Raw genomic sequence first — 19,229 nt, forward strand, 5'->3', positions numbered from 1 at the left:
GAGTGACAACCGAGTTTTGAGTGTCCGTTTCATTAGTAGCTCTGCGGGCGGGACCCCCATGAGTGAGTGCGGTCGGGATCTATAGGCCAGCAGGAGATGCGATAGGTGGCATTGTAACGGGGGTCCTTGAATCCTGAGCATACCTTGCTTAATGATTTGGACCGCACGTTCCACCTGGCCATTGGAGGCCGGCTTGAAAGGCGCAGTCGTGACGTGGTTGATGCCATTGCCCGACATAAACTCTCGGAATTCGTAGCTTGTGAAGCATGGGCCATTATCACTAACCAGAATGTCCGGCAAGCTGTGGGTTGCAAAGATCGCACGTAGGCTTTCCACGGTGGTGGATGACGTGCATGAATTCAGAATGATGCACTCGATCCATTTCGAGTACGCATCTACCACAATAAGGAACATCTTTCCCATGAATGGGCCCGCGTAGTCAAAATGAATGCGTGACCATGGCCTGGTGGGCCAGGGCCACAGGCTGAGTGGGGCTTCCCTGGGGGCATTACCCAGCTGGGCACACGTCATGCACCTGCGAACACAGTGTTCCAGGTCTGAATCAATTCCAGGCCACCAAACGTGTGACCGGGCAATGGCCTTCATCAGCACAATGCCTGGGTGCTCACTGTGGAGTTCCCTGATGAATGCCTCCCTGCCCTTCTGGGGCATAACTACCCGGCTGGCCCATAATAGGCAGTCGGCTTGGATGGAGAGCTCATCCATCTGTCTGTGGAACGGTCTGACCTCCTCAGGGAAAGCTCCGTGTGCGGGCGCCCAATCCCCAGTCAGGACACATTTCTTAATCAGGGATAGGAGGGGATCTCTGTTTGTCCAGATTTTGATCTGGCGGGCTGTGATGCGGGAGCCTGCGCTGTCAAAGGCACCGGCAGCCATGACAATCTCGGCGCTTTGCTACGCTGCCCCCTCGGTGGTGGCCAGCGGAAGCCTGCTGAGCGCATCAGCGCAATTTTCAGTGCCGGGCTGGTGCCGGATGGGGTAGTCATAAGCAGCCAGCATGAGAGCCCATCGCTGTATGCGAGCAGATGCGTTGGCATTGATAGTCTTGCTGTCTGACAACAGGGATGTTAATGGCTTGTGGTCCGTCTCTAATTCAAACTTCCTACTGATGCATTTTTCTTTACACCATAGACACATGCAAGCGCTTCCTTCTCGACCATCCCATATCCCTGTTCTGCTTGAGGCATAAGCCACAGGTTGTACTTGACTCTCAGCATTGCCCTGCTGCAACACGCACCCAACCCCATAGGACGATGCATCACATGTCAGAACCAATTTTTTACAGGGGTCGTACAGGGTCAACAACTTGTTTGAACAAAGTAGGTTTCGCGCCCGATCAATAGCCCGTTCCTGACAGTCCCCCCAAAACCAATCGCGACCCTTACGCAGGAGCACATGTAGCAGCTCCAACAACGTGCTCCAGTTCGTCAGAATGTTCCCGAAATAGTTCAACAGTTCCAGGAATGAATGCAACTCCGATGTGTTGCAGGGCCTGGGTGCTCGTCGAATCGCCTGTTTTGGATTCGGTAGGCCGAATCCCATCTGCAGCAACCCTCCTGCCCAGAAACTCAACCTCAGGAGCTAAGAACACACATTTAGACTTCTTGAGTCGCAGGCCTACCCGGTCCAGCCGGCGTAGCACCTCCTCCAGGTTGTGGAGGTGTTCCTCGGTGTATCGACCCGTGATGAGGATGTCGTCCTGGAATACAATCGTTCCAGGAATGGATTTAAGCAGGCTTTCCATGTTTCTATGAAAAATCGCGGCCGCTGATCGAATGCCAAACGGACACCTGTTATAAATGAACGGTCCCTTGTGCGTGGTGATGGTGGTCAGTAGTTTAGATTCGTTGGCCAGTTCCTGGGTCATATAGGTTGAAGTGAGGTCCAACTTGGTGAACAGCTTGCTGCCTGCCAGTGTGGTGAAGAGGTCCTCCACTCTCGGGAGCGGGTATTGATCTTGTAGGGACACCCGATTGATGGTGGCCTTGTAATCGCCACAGATCCTGACAGAGCCATCCGCTTTTAGGACGAGAACGATGGGGCTCGCCCAGTCGCTGAATTCAACAGACGAGATGATTCCCTCTCTCAACAGCCAGTCCAATTCGCTCTTGATCTTTTCCCGCATCACATACGGCACCACTCTGGCTTTGTGGTGCACTGGCCTGGCATCTGGGGTGATGTGTATCACTACTTTGGTGCCTTTGAAAGTCCCGACGCCAGGTTGGAATAGTGAATCGAATTGTTGTAGGACTTGTGAGCACAAACTTCGCTCCACAGATGACATTGTGTGAACATCCCCCCATTTACAATTCATCTTGGCTAACCAGCTCCTCCCCAACAGTGCGGGACCATTGCCCGGGACGATCCAGAGCGGCAGCCGATTCACTACCCCATTGTGTGTGACAGCCAACATTGCACTGTCTTGCACCGAAATGATTTCTTTAGTGTAAAGCCGTAATTGTGTCTCAATACGTGCTAATTTGGGTCAACTGGCTTTAAGTGGCCATAGCTTCTCAAATTGCTGAACACCCATGAGTGACTGGCTGGCCCCAGTGTCCAGCTCCATGTATACTGGGATACCATTTAATAAAGCCCTCATCATCATTGGTGGCATTTTGGTGTATGAACTGTGAATATTCGCAACATGGACCTGCTGAACCTCGGCGTCCATCGATTTGCCCCAAAAGTCATCCGGCTTCAAAGAACCCTCTTCTGGTCCATCCACCTCATATATTAGTCTGGTTGCAGGCTTCCTGTGGCGATTACAAGGCCACCATCAATCGGGTGTCCCTACAAGATCAATACTCGCTCCCGAGAGTGGAGGACCTCTTCACCACGCTGGCAGGCAGCAAGCTGTTCACCAAGTTGGACCTCACTTCAACGAGCTAAGTGGCCACTGAGGTTGCAGTTTCTGCAGACAAACTGTTGAAATCTGCAAGATCTAGCTGAGTGTTTTCCCCAACACCTCCAGCATGAGTTAAAGTTTCCATTGTTGGGAACAAAGGGACTATGGCCAGGCATTCCGCGCTGACTGTCCCTTTGACTGCTCTTAAGTACCCTATTAGTGGGTGTCAATGGCCCCATCTGGGGCCACATTGTCCACTGTGATGGTGTGAATGTCCGTTCAGCCTGCCATTGTCTCTGTTGAAGTTCTGCTCTGGGGTCTATTGCTGCCTGGGGGGTGTCGGAGTGCCCCTGCCTGCCTGTGAGGCTCTGAGTCGCATCGATGATGTTGACTCCCTGATCCATCGCTGCGTTACAGGCAGAATTGCGCGCGTATATTATTTTCGTCTCTTCCTCCCCCGCCATGAAAGTTTGAGCTATCAACGCCACCGCTTCCAAGGTCAAATCCTTGTTCTCAATTAATTTGCGGAAAATTCCCGCATGACCGATGCCCTCGATAAAGAAGTCCCTTAGCATCTCCCCCCTGCAGGCGTGTGTGAACTTACAGAGGTTTGCCAAACGCCGGAGGTCCGCAACAAAGTCTGGTATGCTCTCTCCTTCATGACGTCAGTGGGTGTAGAATCTGTGTTGGGCCATATGTATGCTACTCGCCGGTTTGAGGTGCTCCCCAATCAATTTGCTAAGTTCTTCAAAGGTTTTGTCCGCCGGCTTTTCGGATGCTGGTAAGTCCTTCATGAGCGCGTAAGTCTTTGGTCCGCAGCTGGTCAAAAGGTGAGCCCTTCGCTTGTTGGCTGCTGCATCCCCCAGCCATTCTTTCGTAACGAAGCTTTGCTGAAGCCTCTCGACAAAATCGAGCCAGTCTTCCCCAACACAGTACCGTTCCTCTGTGCTACCGGTGGCCATTCTCGTGGGTCATGAATTCCCATTTCTCATTGCCAATGTAAAGTCCTTACTCTACAATATGAAACCACACGAGGCACATTCTGGGGACAAGGTCACTCCAAAGACGATGACCCTGTGTGGGACCTCCCTTTTTATACCTGTGTGATCAGGTAAGGAGTGTCTCCCACAAGTTCACCCCTTGTGGTCAAGATGTGCATCTAGATTGAGTGTATACATGCAATACAGTGGTGTTACATTGTGGTTACATACATGACAATGCCCACCATGTTAGTCTCCCTGATAAATACCGAGGTAAAGTAATTATTTAATATTTTTTCCATTTCACCGTCATTACCTGTGAGTTTATTGTGCATATCCTTTAGTGGCCCAACCCTATCATGATTTTACTTTTGTTATTGATGTGTTTGTAGAATACTTTACTATTTCTTTTCATATTTATCGATAATTTAATTTTGTAGTTTCTCTTTGCCTTCCTGATTGTTCCACCGACTTCTTTCCTAACCTTTTTGCATTTCCTATTGTCATCCTCCTTTATTTTCTATGTATTTAGTTTATACCTTTTTCTTTAGTTTCAATTTGCCCTTATTTCTTTATTCATCCATGGTGCGTCATCACTGACTAGTTTGTTATTGATTTTTAGTGAGATATATTTTTCCTGGATTCTATTGATATCGCTTAAATGTTTCCCACTGCTGTTCTATTTCTTTGTCAGTAATTTTTTTTCAGTTTACTTTCCTGAGTTCCATTCTCATCCCTATAAAATCAGCTTTTATCCAATTTATTACATTGGTCTTTGTCTTACTTATGTACTTCTTAGGGCTAGAACTGCCACTTTTTTTGCATGCTTAACGCCCATTTTACTGCTGAAATGATGTGTAACGCCCATATATCGCCCATTTTGGCACAAAATGGAAATTGACGGGCATTTTTAGGAAACTTATCGGCGAGCGTTACTTTCCCCATTTGCTTAATGCCGGGAAAAACATTACCATCCGCCCACCTTTTTTGGGCGGAATCATCAGAATGGGCGAAATCAACGCCCATAATATCGCCCAGCATTACTTTTTGCACGGAATTAATGGTGAGATTCAATAATACCGCCTGCCCATTTGTTTTGTCGTAAAGAGCACATTTGGCGAAGCTAACGCCTAAGAGATCGCCCACTGTCACTTTCACCACCTCGCACAGATATCGCCCACAATATCGCTCGCCCAAAAAACGCCCCCAAAAAGTGGAACTGTTCTGAACCAATGCCAGCGATGTGGCTGGCATTTTTAAAATCGCAGGTCACTTCATTCAAAAGGCTGCTTCAACTTCGGGGGAATTTGCATTGACTCTGGAGTTCTTCTCAGATGTAGTGAACATCTCTGCAGACATATTTCCAGACTCTGGACTATTGGGGCTTTACTCCAGGTGTAGTTTAGTGAGGAAATCATTGCTTCTGATCAATCACTATTATACTTTCAATGCAATGGGGCCACCAAACAATAATTGTGCTTAAGCAGCGCTTCAGATGTCTTGACCACTCAGGAGGGGAGCTACAATACAACCCTGAGCAAGTAGGTAAATTCATGGTCATGTGCTCGATGCTGCACAACCTGGTTATCATGAGGGGCCAAGAATTGCCAGAAGGCACTGATGCTCCACCTCAGGAGAGCGGGGAAGAGGACAACGAGGGGCTGGACGCTGACCTAGGGCCAGTCAATCAGGCACAAGCCTCTCCAGACTGCAGGAAAGGGCCCGTGGTGGCTACATAGTTGCAAGACATCAAAGGTGTCCATAACCTTGGTGCCAGTTAAAGTTTACATTGATTGATGTTAAGTTGTATTTAACCCTTTCATATTAAGGAATCACCAGTGTGTAATGGTGCAGCTAACTGAGACAATGCCCAACAAGTTTATGTTTAATAACAAAAACTTAATATCAACATTGGTCTGAAATCATAAGTATCACAGGCAATAACACCCAACCCCCGCCCACACCCCACTTTTTCCACCATTGACATCAATCAAATGTTCAACATGTCCAGCAACACAGAATACAAAGGCAAAGCAGGAGGGTGGTCCCCTGCCCCCATACATTACAACAAATTGCATACACCCAGATGGAGATATAACACAGCCATCACCTGTGGACATGCACCTTACTTTCTTTTCACCCTCCCCTTCTTCTCCCCACCTCTACCCCTTCCCCTCCTCGCTCCACAGTGCCTGGCTGAGGAGCTTGTCAGACGGTGCCTCATTGGGGGGCGAGGAAGGCAGATGTGGTGTTTGCACGGGTACGGGAGCGGAGGGTGCCGAGGGGGCAACATTCACTGATGCAGAAGCAGGATCTTGGTCCTTGCTCTCATCTGTTGTTCACAGTGGTGGTGCGGAACCTAGGGGTGGAGTGCCATGCTCGGGGACCACTAGGAGGCCTATGGCAGCAGTGCTCCTGGACTATCGCATCCAGGGCCTTTGCCATCCGCGGAATGTGCTCGATGCTGCACAACCTGGCTATCATGAGGGGCCAAGAATTGCCAGAAGGCATTGATGCTCCACCTCAGGAGAGAGAGGAAGAGGACGACGAGGGGCTGGATGCTGACCTAGGGCCAGACAATCAGGCACGAGCCTCTCCAGACCGCCTGGTGGCCAGCTGTTGGTATATGCCTTCCAATGCTTCGATGAGCTAGTCACCAATGTCTACAGTCTTCCTGGACAACTGTACCATCTCTCCGCTGTCATGTGGCGCTCGTGGAACAGACCTGCCACGTCCACGAAACCTCCGCGGGTCAGTGCCGTCCTGGGTACAAATGGGGTGCTCTGTGGCGAGGTGCTTGGGGCTGGTACTTCCAGAGTGGAGGTGGGAATGACCAGAGGACCACTAGATTGCCTTGGGGTGGAATGGCTTCTGGAGCATGGCGATACAGTTTCCTCAAAGTCCGCGCTCTCATCCATGGAGAACAGACCCAGTGGATTGACGGGCGAGAATCGGAGCTCCTCAACACCTGATTAGGATCGTCCGGCGAGTCAGGCCCTGTGCCTCCACCTTCTGTGGTCTTGCCTGGGGCCGCACTGTTGGCTGAGCTGAAAAACACAAATGAGGTTATTAGAGAAGAAGGAGCTGCTGGGGTCACAAGGTGAGTCCAGCACTACACACAACATATGCACGACAAAAGCACCACTGCTCTCAAAATCATCGCAGACATCACATTTCATGACCACCAACACATTTGCATTGCAATGATTTTCATCAGGCCATCATTATCTCTATGAAAATTTTAGAAATCACTTATGATTGTTTGGATATGAGTGGGTGTGGCATCTATTGACTTCACATCACGCAATGGTGTAAGCTTTACTCACGTGGCATCACTTCAGGGCCTGCAGATGCATCTGTGGCTGCCCAGGGGTGCTTCCCCATGAGTGTGAGCACCCGCTCCTCCATCTCAGTGATGTCGTTGGGGACTGGTGGCTCCCCACCCGTTCGCCTCTGCATGGACCTCATCATCGATAGCTTCTTCTGTAAAAGGTGACAGGACGACATGGCATGAGATCATTGCATGATATCGTTGCTAGGTACTGTCACAGAGACTGATACAACACATAACTGACAGATGTAATCATGATTATTTTAAAGACATACACCGTGACCGCAAGCTTTGAGTAAAACATTCCTGGTAAAAGTGAAAGACCTCACATCTGATGATAGTCACTCATGACTATTACAAATCAAATTATATAAATTCATAAGTACATGTAAATCAATGCAATACTTACTCTTGCGGATCCAACAAGGTTGTTCCATCATTTGCGGCACTGGTTGACCTCACGAACCTCATTGGTCGCCAACGAGACCACCTCTGCTATCTTGGTCCATATCCTCTGGTACGTCTTTGGGGTGGGCTTCCCACGCCCTCCCTGTGTCAAATCACCCCAGCGTGACTCGACCTGCTGCAGGAGGGAGGCATTTGCCTTGTCCGAGAATCTCCTGGCTCTTTTGCGCCCTCCAATGTGCTTCTCTCCCACCTCACTGCTCTCTCCAGCATCAGTCTCCATAGCGTGCTGTGATGCCTCCTCCTCTCTCTCCATTATCGGCCAAATTTGGGCAAATATGTGGCTGGTAACAGCTAATTTTTGTTTGCCTACTTGCTGTGAAGCTCTAAAGTCTCCCTCCTTCCTCCCAAAGCAGCCACACCACACCCAGCCACGCCTTCAGTCCCTCTGAGCTCCCTCGCTCGCTGTCTCCTCTTCTGCGCATGTCATGATGCCCCTTAACCTCCTGAATCGCGGGAATCGAGCGTTGCCATGCCATTGCTAAGGACGGCACTTTGCAGCAGAAGGTCAAAAAAATGTAACGCTACCGCCCATTTCATATTGCTCGCGGTTACGCCCATTTTCAAAAATGGAGACTAGGTGCTTTGAGAATGGGCAAGAAGCCGACGATCTGAAAACCCATTTTTATCGTCCATGCCGGAAATAACGCCCATTTTTGGATGATAAGCACAAAAGTGGAGGTTCTAGCCCCATGTCTTTATCTTAAAGCTTATTATGTTGTGATCGCTCGTGCCCAGATATTCCCCATTTCATACTTCACTTATCTATTCTGGTTAATTTCCGATTACTATATCCAGCAGTGCTTCCACCCTTGTTGTGCTTTTTACATACTGGCTAAGGAAGGAGTCCTGCACACATTGTAAAAGCTCCATTCCCTGTACTCCTTTTGCTACCTCTTCTTACCAGGTTATTTGGGGATAGTTAAAATCTCTCATGATTATTATTCTATCTCCTTTACTCATTTCATATATTTGCTTACATATTTCTCCCTCCACCTTCTTTCCAGTATTAGGTGGTCTGTAGTATCCCCTTTAATTGGTCCCTTCTTAACTTTCCTTTTAATCATATAGATTCTGTTTCTAACCATCTGTTAGTTATGTCCTTTTTTTCTACTGCCATTACATTATCTCTAAATAGTACAGCTACCCCACCGCCTTGTTCCTTCCCTATCCTTTCTGGTTATGTTATAACCTGCAATATTTAGTTTCCAGGCTTGTTCTTCATGTAAACATGTTTCAATTATTCCTACTACATCTGGTTCCCTGCTATGGATTATTGCCTCCAGTTCCCCTGTTTTATTTTGGATGCTGTGTACATTGCTGTACAGGCAGTTTAATTTGTTGTTCCTTATACTTTATTTTTAGTCCATTTATACTTCTGTTTTGTAATTGTATTTGTCCCCTGATCAGTTATGTCCTTGTTCCTTACCTTGGTCTGACCTTTACTCTTAGCTCGTATTTCTTTTATTTGCAGAGGTTTTCCTGGTTTTCCCATTGTAATTCTGGCAGGAGACCGGCGGAATCCTCACGGAAACAATGGAGAGCATAACCAGATTATGCATGATCTGTGCTGTTTCTCTGGAAGTTCCACCCATCTCTTTCCAGAATTACTGTGGGAAACCAAGATAACCCATGTGGAATTTCAGAGCCATGATTATTTAATGGTCCAGATTTTGCGATCAGCGATGAACGAATAGCACTAGCCGTTCATTACACTTACATTTGCCCACAGATTTACTGTGGATTTTTGCACTGGAACTTGCAATGATTAGAAATACAAAACAGTGCAACACCATCCACAGGGGATCTGGGGCCTGTGTGAACAGGCAAGCAATGGTACATCTCCTTAACCAATCAGATTGAAGAATCCTTCCTGATACATGCAGGCTGGAATCTTCCCAGCCCTGCAAGTGTGGGTTTGGAGACAAGCCCGCTGTCAAAATGGCCCTGATTGACAGCGGGTCAGGATCCCGCTCTAAACCCGCCTCCGTGTGAGTTTCTGACCTGTCAGAACTGCATGCGGATCGTAAACCCAACAGCAAGTGATGGGCCAGTTAATTAAGATTGTTAAAAGGTAGCTGAATGCTAGTTAAGAGGCTTAAAAGCAGATACTTACAATTTTATCAACTTTTTGAGGGGGTTGCCGTCCCTCGGAGAACACGCCAGGTAAGTGCAGTCGGGTTCTCAGTGACTCTCCATCACTTTAGCTAGGTGACACTTGCAGAAGTGGTATAAAAGCTACTATTTCACAGCTGTTCACTTTCCAATGTCAGAAGCTAAAGCCTTCAGGATTTGGAAGAGACTTTTGATCTGTACGCAATTTAGAAGTGTTTGCAGTGAACTCTCTATAGCTTTGCACAAGATCTTACACATTGCTGAAAAAAAGTGGAATCTTACCCATCCATTAGAGAAGAGTATGTTAGAGTGTTGTAGTGAGAAAGGTAATGCCTTGAGAATGCTGAAAAACTGCTGCTTTGCTGCTTTTAATTGCAATCAGTAGTTTGAATGTATTGTTAGATTGAGTAGAATCATTCAGTAAACTTATACTGTACATCCTGGTGAAAGTTAAGTTTGAGGTTATTCACAAGCATTTGTTGAAAATTGCTTTATATTTTAATAAAATAAACTTCTGATAATAATGACAATATAGTGTCATTGCTGTGCCTTATCCTGTGTGGCACGATAACTGGTGCAAGGGCAAGTTGTGTGTGCTGTTGGAAAATGTTAAAAGGCACAATTTTTATGAAAAAGTAGCTGGCAAACCATTTTCATTTATTTAAAAACACACAATGCAATTTTGTATATTGTAAAATTACTTTAAAATGAATCACCATGTCATTGATACATGATGCCATCATCACTGATGCTTTTTGACCCCAAACAAAAAAAAATGTGTATCATTTTTTCATGAAGCCAATCCTCCTGGAAGATGTTGCTAATAATGTATTAGCAGAGATTTCACTATTCTTGCTAGCTGTTGCTAATGAGAAAGAGAAGGATAAAAATTTAATTCACAGTTTTGTGTAACTGTAGTGTTACGAAGAGAAAAATAACTTACATTTATATAGCATCATCAGAAGGTTCCAAAGCAATGTATTCACTGTTGTTATGCAGACAAACCTGGCAGTCAGTTTGCTCATGGCAAGGACTGACAAATGGCATGAAGATTATTGACCTATTGATCTGTTTTGGTGGTGTCGCTTTTGTTATGTATGTTAACCGGGTTTTACCTGCCACTGGAGGGCGCAACTGCCGGAGTCCTAATGGTCACTGGCAGACACGTGCAAGCCGTGTATATAATGTTGGCAGCCATGTTGAATCCTCACTTTGAGAATAAATAAACTAGAGTAAGGTCATGCCTGAACTAGCTCACCGTACTTAGCCTCGTGGAGTTATTCGATACTTAACAGGATGAATGTTCGACAGGGCACAAGGAGAACTTCCTGCATTTCTTCAAAAAAGTGACATGGGATTCATTAAGATCCACTTGATCCAGTAGATAGGGCCCTGGCTTAATATCTCTTCCAAAGCACAGCATCTCCGACACTACAGTACCCACGCAGTAGTGTACTGAATTGTCAGCCTCAATTTTGTGCTCAGGTTGTACAGTGGGGCTTAAAACAAAATTTGCTCACTCAAAGGCAAGAGTGCTTCACTGAGTGAAGCTGACACTGAGTAATAGCAGCAACATAACCCCTCGTACCTGTTCTGCCATTCAGTTAGATAATTGTTGATCTGTATCTTAATTCCATTTATCTGCCTTTGCTCCATATCACTGGACAATCTTACTTAATTAAATTCTGTCGATCTCAGTCTTGAAAATTTCAATGGATCCAGCATCCATAGCCTTTTGATGGAGAGAATTCCAGATTTCTACAGTCTATATGAATGGAGAATCCTTGCACCTTGTTTTCTGTTTTCCAGTATAAACGTGTGTCATGTCTTGATACTCTGTTAAAGGCTGAGTGAAAATGACATTTATAATTGTAGTTTTCTTAATGTTACCTTTCATTGTTTTCATCTCATTGATTGTTTGTTTTAACTGAATGTAATTTTTCTATTCACAGGGGCTGACAGAAATCCCAGGCAGTACTTGTAACCTACGGTTAAGCCTGGTAAGAACAGTAGTTAATATTGCTATTCAAAACTTGATTCACAGTTTTGTGTAACTGTAATGTTACAATATAATACAATATGTTAAAGTCAAATCTCCTAGATACTATGGGCTGAATTTTAGTTTTGCTGTTTTGGGGCGAAGACGGAGGTGGGGCGGTAAAGTTACCGGCCGGGAATAGATTGCGCTCTCGTAGAATAAAATCATAGAATCATAGAAGTTTACAGCTTGGAAGGAGGTCATTTCAGCCCATCATGTCCGTGCCGGTCACAAGAGGCTATTCAGCCTAATCCCAATTACCAGCTCTAGGTCTGTAACCCTGCAAGGTACGACACTTCAGGTGCACATCCAAGTACTTTTTAAATGTAGTGAGGGTTTATGCCTCTAAAACCCTTTCAGGCAGTGAGTTCCAGACTCCCCACAATTGTCTGCGAGAAGAAATGTCCCCTCAAATCCCCTCTAAACGTCCTACCAATTATTTTAAATTTATGCCCCCTGGTTGTTGATCCCTCTGCTAAGGGAAATAGGCCCTTTCTATCCACTATATCTAGGCTCCTCATAATTTTAGACACCTCAATGAGGTCTCCCCTCATCCTCCTCTGTTCCAATGAAAACAAACTCAGCCTATGCAATCTGTCCTCATAGCTTAGATTCTCCACTCCAGGCAACATCCTCGTAAATCTCCTCTGTACCCTCTATAGTGCAATCAAATCCTTCCTGTAATGCGGCGACCAGAACTGCACGCAGTACTCCAGCTGTGGCCTAACCAGTGTTTTATACAGTTCAAGCATAACCCTCCCGCTCTTGTGGTCTATGCCTCGGCTAATAAAGGCAAGGATTCCGTATTCCTTCTTAACCACCTTATCTACCTGGCGTGCTACTTTCAGGAATCTGTGGACATGCGCTCAAAGTCACTTTGTTCCTCTACACTTCTCAGTATACTACCATTTAATGTGTATTCCCTTTTGTTATATATGTAAACTTGTATATACTTTGTACTGCCACCAGAGGGCTCATCCCCTGGAGTCCCAAGGGATCCCATAATCCCTTGGGAGCACAAGTATTTAAGGAGGCTTCACAAGTTAGAGAGGCACTCTGGAGACCTGCAATAAAAGACTAAGGTCACACTTTACTTTGAGCTCACAGTGTTCAGTCTGACTCTTTCTCCATACATAACAACTGGCGACGAGATACAGATAGCGAACCCAAAGATGCAGAGAACAGTGGGCATCCTGGAGAAATTCTCAGAGGGAGATGATTGAGAAACTTTTGTGAAGCGACTCGACCAGTACTTCGTGGCCAACGAGCTAGATGGGGAAGAGAACGCTGCCAAACAAAGGGCGATCCTCCTCACCATCTGTGGGGCACCAACGTATGGCCTCATGAAGAATCTGCTTACTCCAGCGAAACCGATGGAGAAATCGTACGATGATTTGTGCACACTGGTCCGAGAGCATTTGAACCCGAAGGATAGCATTCTGATGGCGAGGTATCGGTTCTACACCTACAAAAGATCTGAAAGCCAGGAAGTGGCGAGTTATGTCGCTGAGCTAAGAAGCCTTGCAGGACATTGCGAATTTGAAGGACATTTGGAGCACATGCTCAGAAACTTTTTTGTACTTGGCATTGGCCACGAAACCATACTTCGCAAACTTTTAATTGTAGAGACCCCAACCTTGAGTAAGGTCATAGCGATAGCCCAGGCGTTCATTGCCACCAGTGACAATACTAAGCAAATCTCTCAGCACGCAAGCGCTGCTACAAGTACTGTGAACAAAGTGATGTTGTTTTTAAATCGCAACGTACAGGTTAGGTCACACATGCCTACAGCTGCACATCCACCATCAAGGGCGATGAATGCAAAGCCATTAACACTGTGTTGGTGCTGCAGGGGCGATCATCATTTCCATTCATGCCGATTCAAAGGGTACATTTGCAAGGGCTGTGGAACAATGGGACACCTCCAACATATGTGCAGGCAAGCTGCAAATCCTGTTAAACCTGCAAACCACCATGTTGCAGAGGAGGACAGATCAACGGGGGATCACGACCGAGGAGGCAGAGGTACATGGGGTGCATACATTCACCACGAATTGTCCCCCGATAATGCTGAATGTTGGAACTAAATGGACTCCCGGTATCAATGGAGCTGGACACGGGCGCGAGCCAGTCCATCATGGGTAAAAAGACTTTTGAAAGATTGTGGAGCAACAAGGCCTCAAGGCCACTCTTAACTCCAGTTCGTACAAAACTAAGAACTTACACAAAAGAACTGATTCCCGTAATCGGCAGTGCTATAGTAACGGTCTCCTACGATGGAGCAGTGCACAAGCTACCTCTCTGGGTGGGTACCGGGCGATGGTCCCACATTGCTCGGCAGGAGTTGGCTGGGAAAGATACGATGGAACTGGGATGACGTCCAAGTGCTATCGCCCGCTGACGACACTTCGTGTGCCCAGGTCTTAAACAAGTTCCCTTCGGTGTTCGAACCAGGCATCGGGAAATTCCAAGGAACAAAAGTGCAGATTCACCTAATTCCGGGGGCGCGACCCATCCATCACAAGCCGAGAGCAGTACCATACATGATGAGAGAAAAGGTAGAAATCGAGCTAGACTGGCTGCAACGAGAGGGTATCATCTCAGTGATCGAGTTCAACGAGTGCGCCAGCCGATCATTCCAGTCCTCATGGGAGACGGCACTGTCAAAATCTGTGGCGATTATAAAGTAACTGTCAATCGGTTCTCCCTGCAAGACCAATACCCACTACCAAAGGCCGATGACCTCTTTGCAACGCTGATGGGAGGAAAGACGTTCACGAAGCTGGATTTGACTTTAGCCTACATGATGCAGGAACTGGAGGAATCATCGAAGGGCCTCACCTGCATCAACACGCACAAAGGTCTTTTCATTTATAACAGATGCCCGTTTGGAATTCGATCAGCGGCAGCGATATTCCAGTGAAACATGGAAAGCTTACTGAAGTCAGTCCCATGCACCGTGGTCTTCCAGGACGACATCTTGGTTACAGGTCGGGACACAGTCGAGCACCTGCAGAACCTGGAGGAGGTTCTTAGTCAACTCAACCGCATGGGGCTCAGGTTAAAACACTCGAAGTGCGTTTTCCTGGTGCCTGAAGTGGAGTTCCTGGCGAGCAGGATCTCGGCGAATGGCATTAGGCCCACCAATTCGAAGACGGAGGCAATCGAGAATGCACCAAGGCCACAGAATGTGACGGAGCTGCGGTTGTTTCGAGGACTCCTGAGCTACTTTGGTAAGTTCTTACCGAGTCTCAGCACACTGTTAGAACAACTGCATGTCTTACTGTGTAAAGAGGACGAATGGGTTTGGGGCAAAAGCGAGAAAATTATTATGCTCAAACAAATTGCTTGTGTTGTATGATCCATGTAAGCGTTTGGTACGAGCATGTGATGCATCGTCATATGGCGTCGGGTGTGTATTGCAACAAGCTAATGATTTTGGGAGACTGCAACTGGTTACTTATGCATCCAGGAGTCTGTCTAAGGCTGAGAAAGCCTACAGCATGATTGAGAAAGAAGCGTTAGCGTGTGTCTATGGGGTAAAGAAACTTGCATCAATATCTGTTTGGGCTAAAATTTGAATTGGAAACCGATCATGAGCCACTCATATCCCTGTTTTCCGAGAGTAAAGGGATAAATACAAATGCATCGGCCCGCATCCAGAGATGGGCGCTCACGTTGTCCGCATACAACTATGCCATCCGCCACAGGCCAGGCACAGAAAACGGCGCCGATGCTCTCAGTCGGCTGCCATTGCCCACCACGGGGGTGGAAATGGCGCAGCCATGGTTATGGAAGCATTTGAGAGTGAGCAATGACCCATCACTGCCCGGCAGATCAAAACCTGGATGAGCCAGGACCCCTTATTGGCACTAATCAAAAACTGTGTGCTTCATGGGAGCTGGTCCACTGTCCCAGTGGAAATGCAGGAAGAGATAAAGCTGTTCCAACGACGCAAAGATGAAATGTCTATACAGGCAGACTGTCTTCTGTGGGGCAATCGAGTAGTGGTTCCCAAGAGCAGAGACACCTTCATCAGTGACCTCCACAGTACCCACCCAGGCATCGTAATGATGAAAGCGATAGCCAGATCCCACGTGTGGTGGCCCGGTATCGATACGGACTTAAGAGTCCTGCGTTCACAGATGTAATACATGCTCGCAGTTACGCAATGTACCCAGGGAGGCACCGCTAAGTTTATGGTCTTGGCCCTCCAAACCGTGGTCTAGAGTACATGTGAACTATGCAGGCTCGTTCTTGTGTAAAATGTTCCTTGTGGTTGTGGATGCGTACTCCAAGTGGATTGAATGTGAGATAATGTCAGCTAGCACGTCCGCTGCCACCACTGAAAGCCTGCGGGCCATGTTTGCCACACACAGCCTACCCGATGTCCTGGTGAGCGACAACGGGCCATGTTTTACCAGTGCTGAGTTCAAAGAATTCATGACCCGCAATGGGATCAAACATGTCACATCTGCTGCGTTTAAACTAGCGTCCAATGGTCAGGCAGAGAGAGCAGTGCAAACCATCAAGCAGAGCTTAAAGAGGGTAATGGAAGGCTCACTGTCGACTCGCCTATCTCGAGTCCTGCTTAGCTACCGAACGAGACCCCACTCGCTCACTGGGATCCCACCTGCTGTACTGCTCGTGAAAAGAGCACTTAAGACAAGGCTCTCGTTAGTTCACCCTGATCTACATGAATAGGTAGAGAGCAGGCGGCTTCAATAAAGCCCGTACCATGATAGCGCAAATGTGTCATGTGAGGTTGAAATCAATTATCCTGTATTTGTATTGAATTATGGACAAGGTCCCAAGTGGCTTCCCGGCACTGTCGTGGCCAAAGACGGGAGCAGGGTGTTTTGGGTCAAACTTTAAAATTGACTCATTCACCGGAAACACTTGGACCAAATCAAACTCAGATTTATGGACTATCCTGAACAACTCATGTTGGACCCTATCTTCTTTGACCCCCCAACATGCACACCAGTGGCAACCGGCACCACTATGTTTATTTCAACTAATATTTCACACTTCTCCTCGATAGTAATGTCTACATCACCCCTCTCTTTTGTGAAAACAGACACAAAGTACTCATTAAGAACCATACCCACATCTTCCGCCTCCACACACAGATTACCCTCATGGTCTCTAATAGGCCCTACCCTTTCTTTAGTTATCATCTTGCTCTTAATATATTTATAAAACATCTTTGGGTTTTCCTTGATTTTACTTGCCAAGAAATTTTCATGCTCTTTCTTTGCTTTCCTAATATCCTTTTTAATTTCACCCCTGGACTTTCTATATTCCTCTCGATATTCTGCAGTATTTAGCCCTCGGATTAAGCCTCCCTTTTTTCTTTATCCTACCCTGTATGTCCCTCGGCATCCAGGGGGCTCTAGATTTGTTCGTCCCTCTATTTTTCTTTAAGGGCACATATCGTGAGACATTTTCGCCATCTGGGCCCTGTGCCAGGGGTGCAGCGCGAAGGTAGGCGTTGTACTACTTTAGCGGCGCAAAAATGGGAACCTCGCCAACTCAAGTGCCATGCCGGGATCATTCCGATAGAGGCCATGGGGGAGGGTGCGGGGGGTGGGGGGGGGGTGGTGGAGCAGAAACAAAAAAACCCACTAAAACATTCCCAAAACATTGCCCACACCCACCACAACACAAATCGCTAAGAAAAATTAAAAGAATAAACACTCGCGCTTACCTTTTCTGCACTTTACCTACCGCCGCTGGCATGGCTGGACTGCTCTGGTTTACCTGGTGGTTATCGCGTGGCGCACCTCGGGGAGTACGGGTCGGGTATAAGTCAAAACTCGCCGCTGCAAAACCCGACGCGAAGCACCCGACAGAACGCAGGAGACCTCACCTCCCCATTTCACGCCGCTTCAGGGCGACACCCGGAACACAAAGGTCCCGAAAATCCAGCCCTCTGTCCTCATAGGTGCTGTGAGTCCCAGTGAGTTGGGGTGGTTTCTTTACTATCCAAATCTTCTTTGCCTAATTTGTATAATCTCTCTCTTCATCTTAATCTCTAACCCCCATTCCTTTGGTTCCTTTGCATGTTGTCCAATTTTGTTCGCTGCTCTTCCTCTTTTCTTCTCTATCACTGCTTAAGGTGTTGAAAGGGATATTCAACTGGAGGGTTTTGTCGTCAAATTCTGCTCTGAGGTGTAATCATCTGATTATTCGGAACATGAACCAAGTTGAGGTATTACTGAGCCACTCTTGGTAATGGACATTGAAGTCCCCCACCTAGAGTACATTCTGTGCCCTTGCTACCCTCAGCGCTTCCTCCAAATGGTGTTCAACATGGAGTAGTACTGATTCATCAGCTGAGGGAGGATGGTAGGTAACAATCAGCACAAGGTTTCCATGCCCATTTTTGACCTGAAATCATGAGATTTCATGGAGTCTGGAGTTAATGTTGTGGATCACCAGGGCCACTCCCTCCCTCTGTAAACTGCTGTGCCCCACCTCTGGACATACGCAGGGATAGTGATGGAGGAGCCTGGGACATTGGCTGATAGTTATGATTCTGTGACTATGACTATGTCAGGCTATTGCATGACTCGTCTGTGGGACAGCTCTCTCAACAGTGACACCAGTCCCCAGATGTTAGTGAGGTGGATTTTGCAGTGTCGACTGGGCTGGTGTGTCTTTGTTGTGTCCTGATTCGAAGTCTAGGTCACAGCTTAGTGGTCTGCTGGTTTGAATCTTGTTATTCTTTATAGTAGTTGGGTCCAATTGAATAGCTTGCTAGGGCAGATAAGAGTCAACCTTGGCCTTAAAAATCCATGAGACAGCATAAGTGCCAAATGCATCAACCCTGGACCTTTTCTGCTGACCCTGCCAAAGTTTATGAGGTCAAGGGAAAGTCCATGCATTTGACCACGATTTGCATAAGGCCACACCACAAGGAGTGTTCAACACTTGGGGTGTTCAACATTGCAACAATGGCAGAAAGAGCACAGTAGTGTCTCAGCCCAGGGGGAGTGAGATATTAGGGGTCGCCCTCAAAAGTAAGTTTACTTGTCCCCAGAAACCCCTTTATTAAAAAGATTTCTAAGCCCAATCTTTGGGAGTTTACATAAGGATCAAGACATCAGGGGGCCAAAACTGGCCCTCTTAAAAATGCCCATTTGCACCTCAACCCGGCAGAGTCCAGTGGCGGCTGAGCTCCCATCAAATGGCCGGCGACATCAGAATTCCTCTGACACGGTCTTGCAGCGGTCGGCACTTCTGCGACTCTTCCCCTTCAATTCCCCTTCACTTCTGCGGCGGTGATTGACAACACTCTTAAATGTGCCATCACTCCGCGCACTGCTATTGGTCCCGGGAAGGAAGCGAGATTCCCCTTCCAAAGTCGTGCGGCTGCTCAGTAGTCCCAAGAGTTGCCTTTTTCTGGTGTTACATCGTTGCAGATGCACA

General features: G+C 47.1%; 1 protein-coding gene across 1 annotated transcript in view; it reads left to right on the forward strand.

The window, feature by feature from the left end:
• The window catches only part of LOC139228968 (cyclic nucleotide-binding domain-containing protein 2-like), a 326,735-nt gene that overhangs the window by 282,457 nt on the left and 25,049 nt on the right, over window positions 1-19,229 (forward strand). Inside the window, exon 18 of the mRNA XM_070860580.1 lies at window positions 11,710-11,757. Within this exon, the coding sequence (XP_070716681.1) occupies window positions 11,710-11,757 (48 nt within the window). The remainder of the gene's footprint in view (window positions 1-11,709; window positions 11,758-19,229) is intronic.

Source organism: Pristiophorus japonicus, chromosome 2, assembly GCF_044704955.1.
Source record: "Pristiophorus japonicus isolate sPriJap1 chromosome 2, sPriJap1.hap1, whole genome shotgun sequence".
NCBI classification, from domain to species: domain Eukaryota; kingdom Metazoa; phylum Chordata; class Chondrichthyes; family Pristiophoridae; genus Pristiophorus; species Pristiophorus japonicus.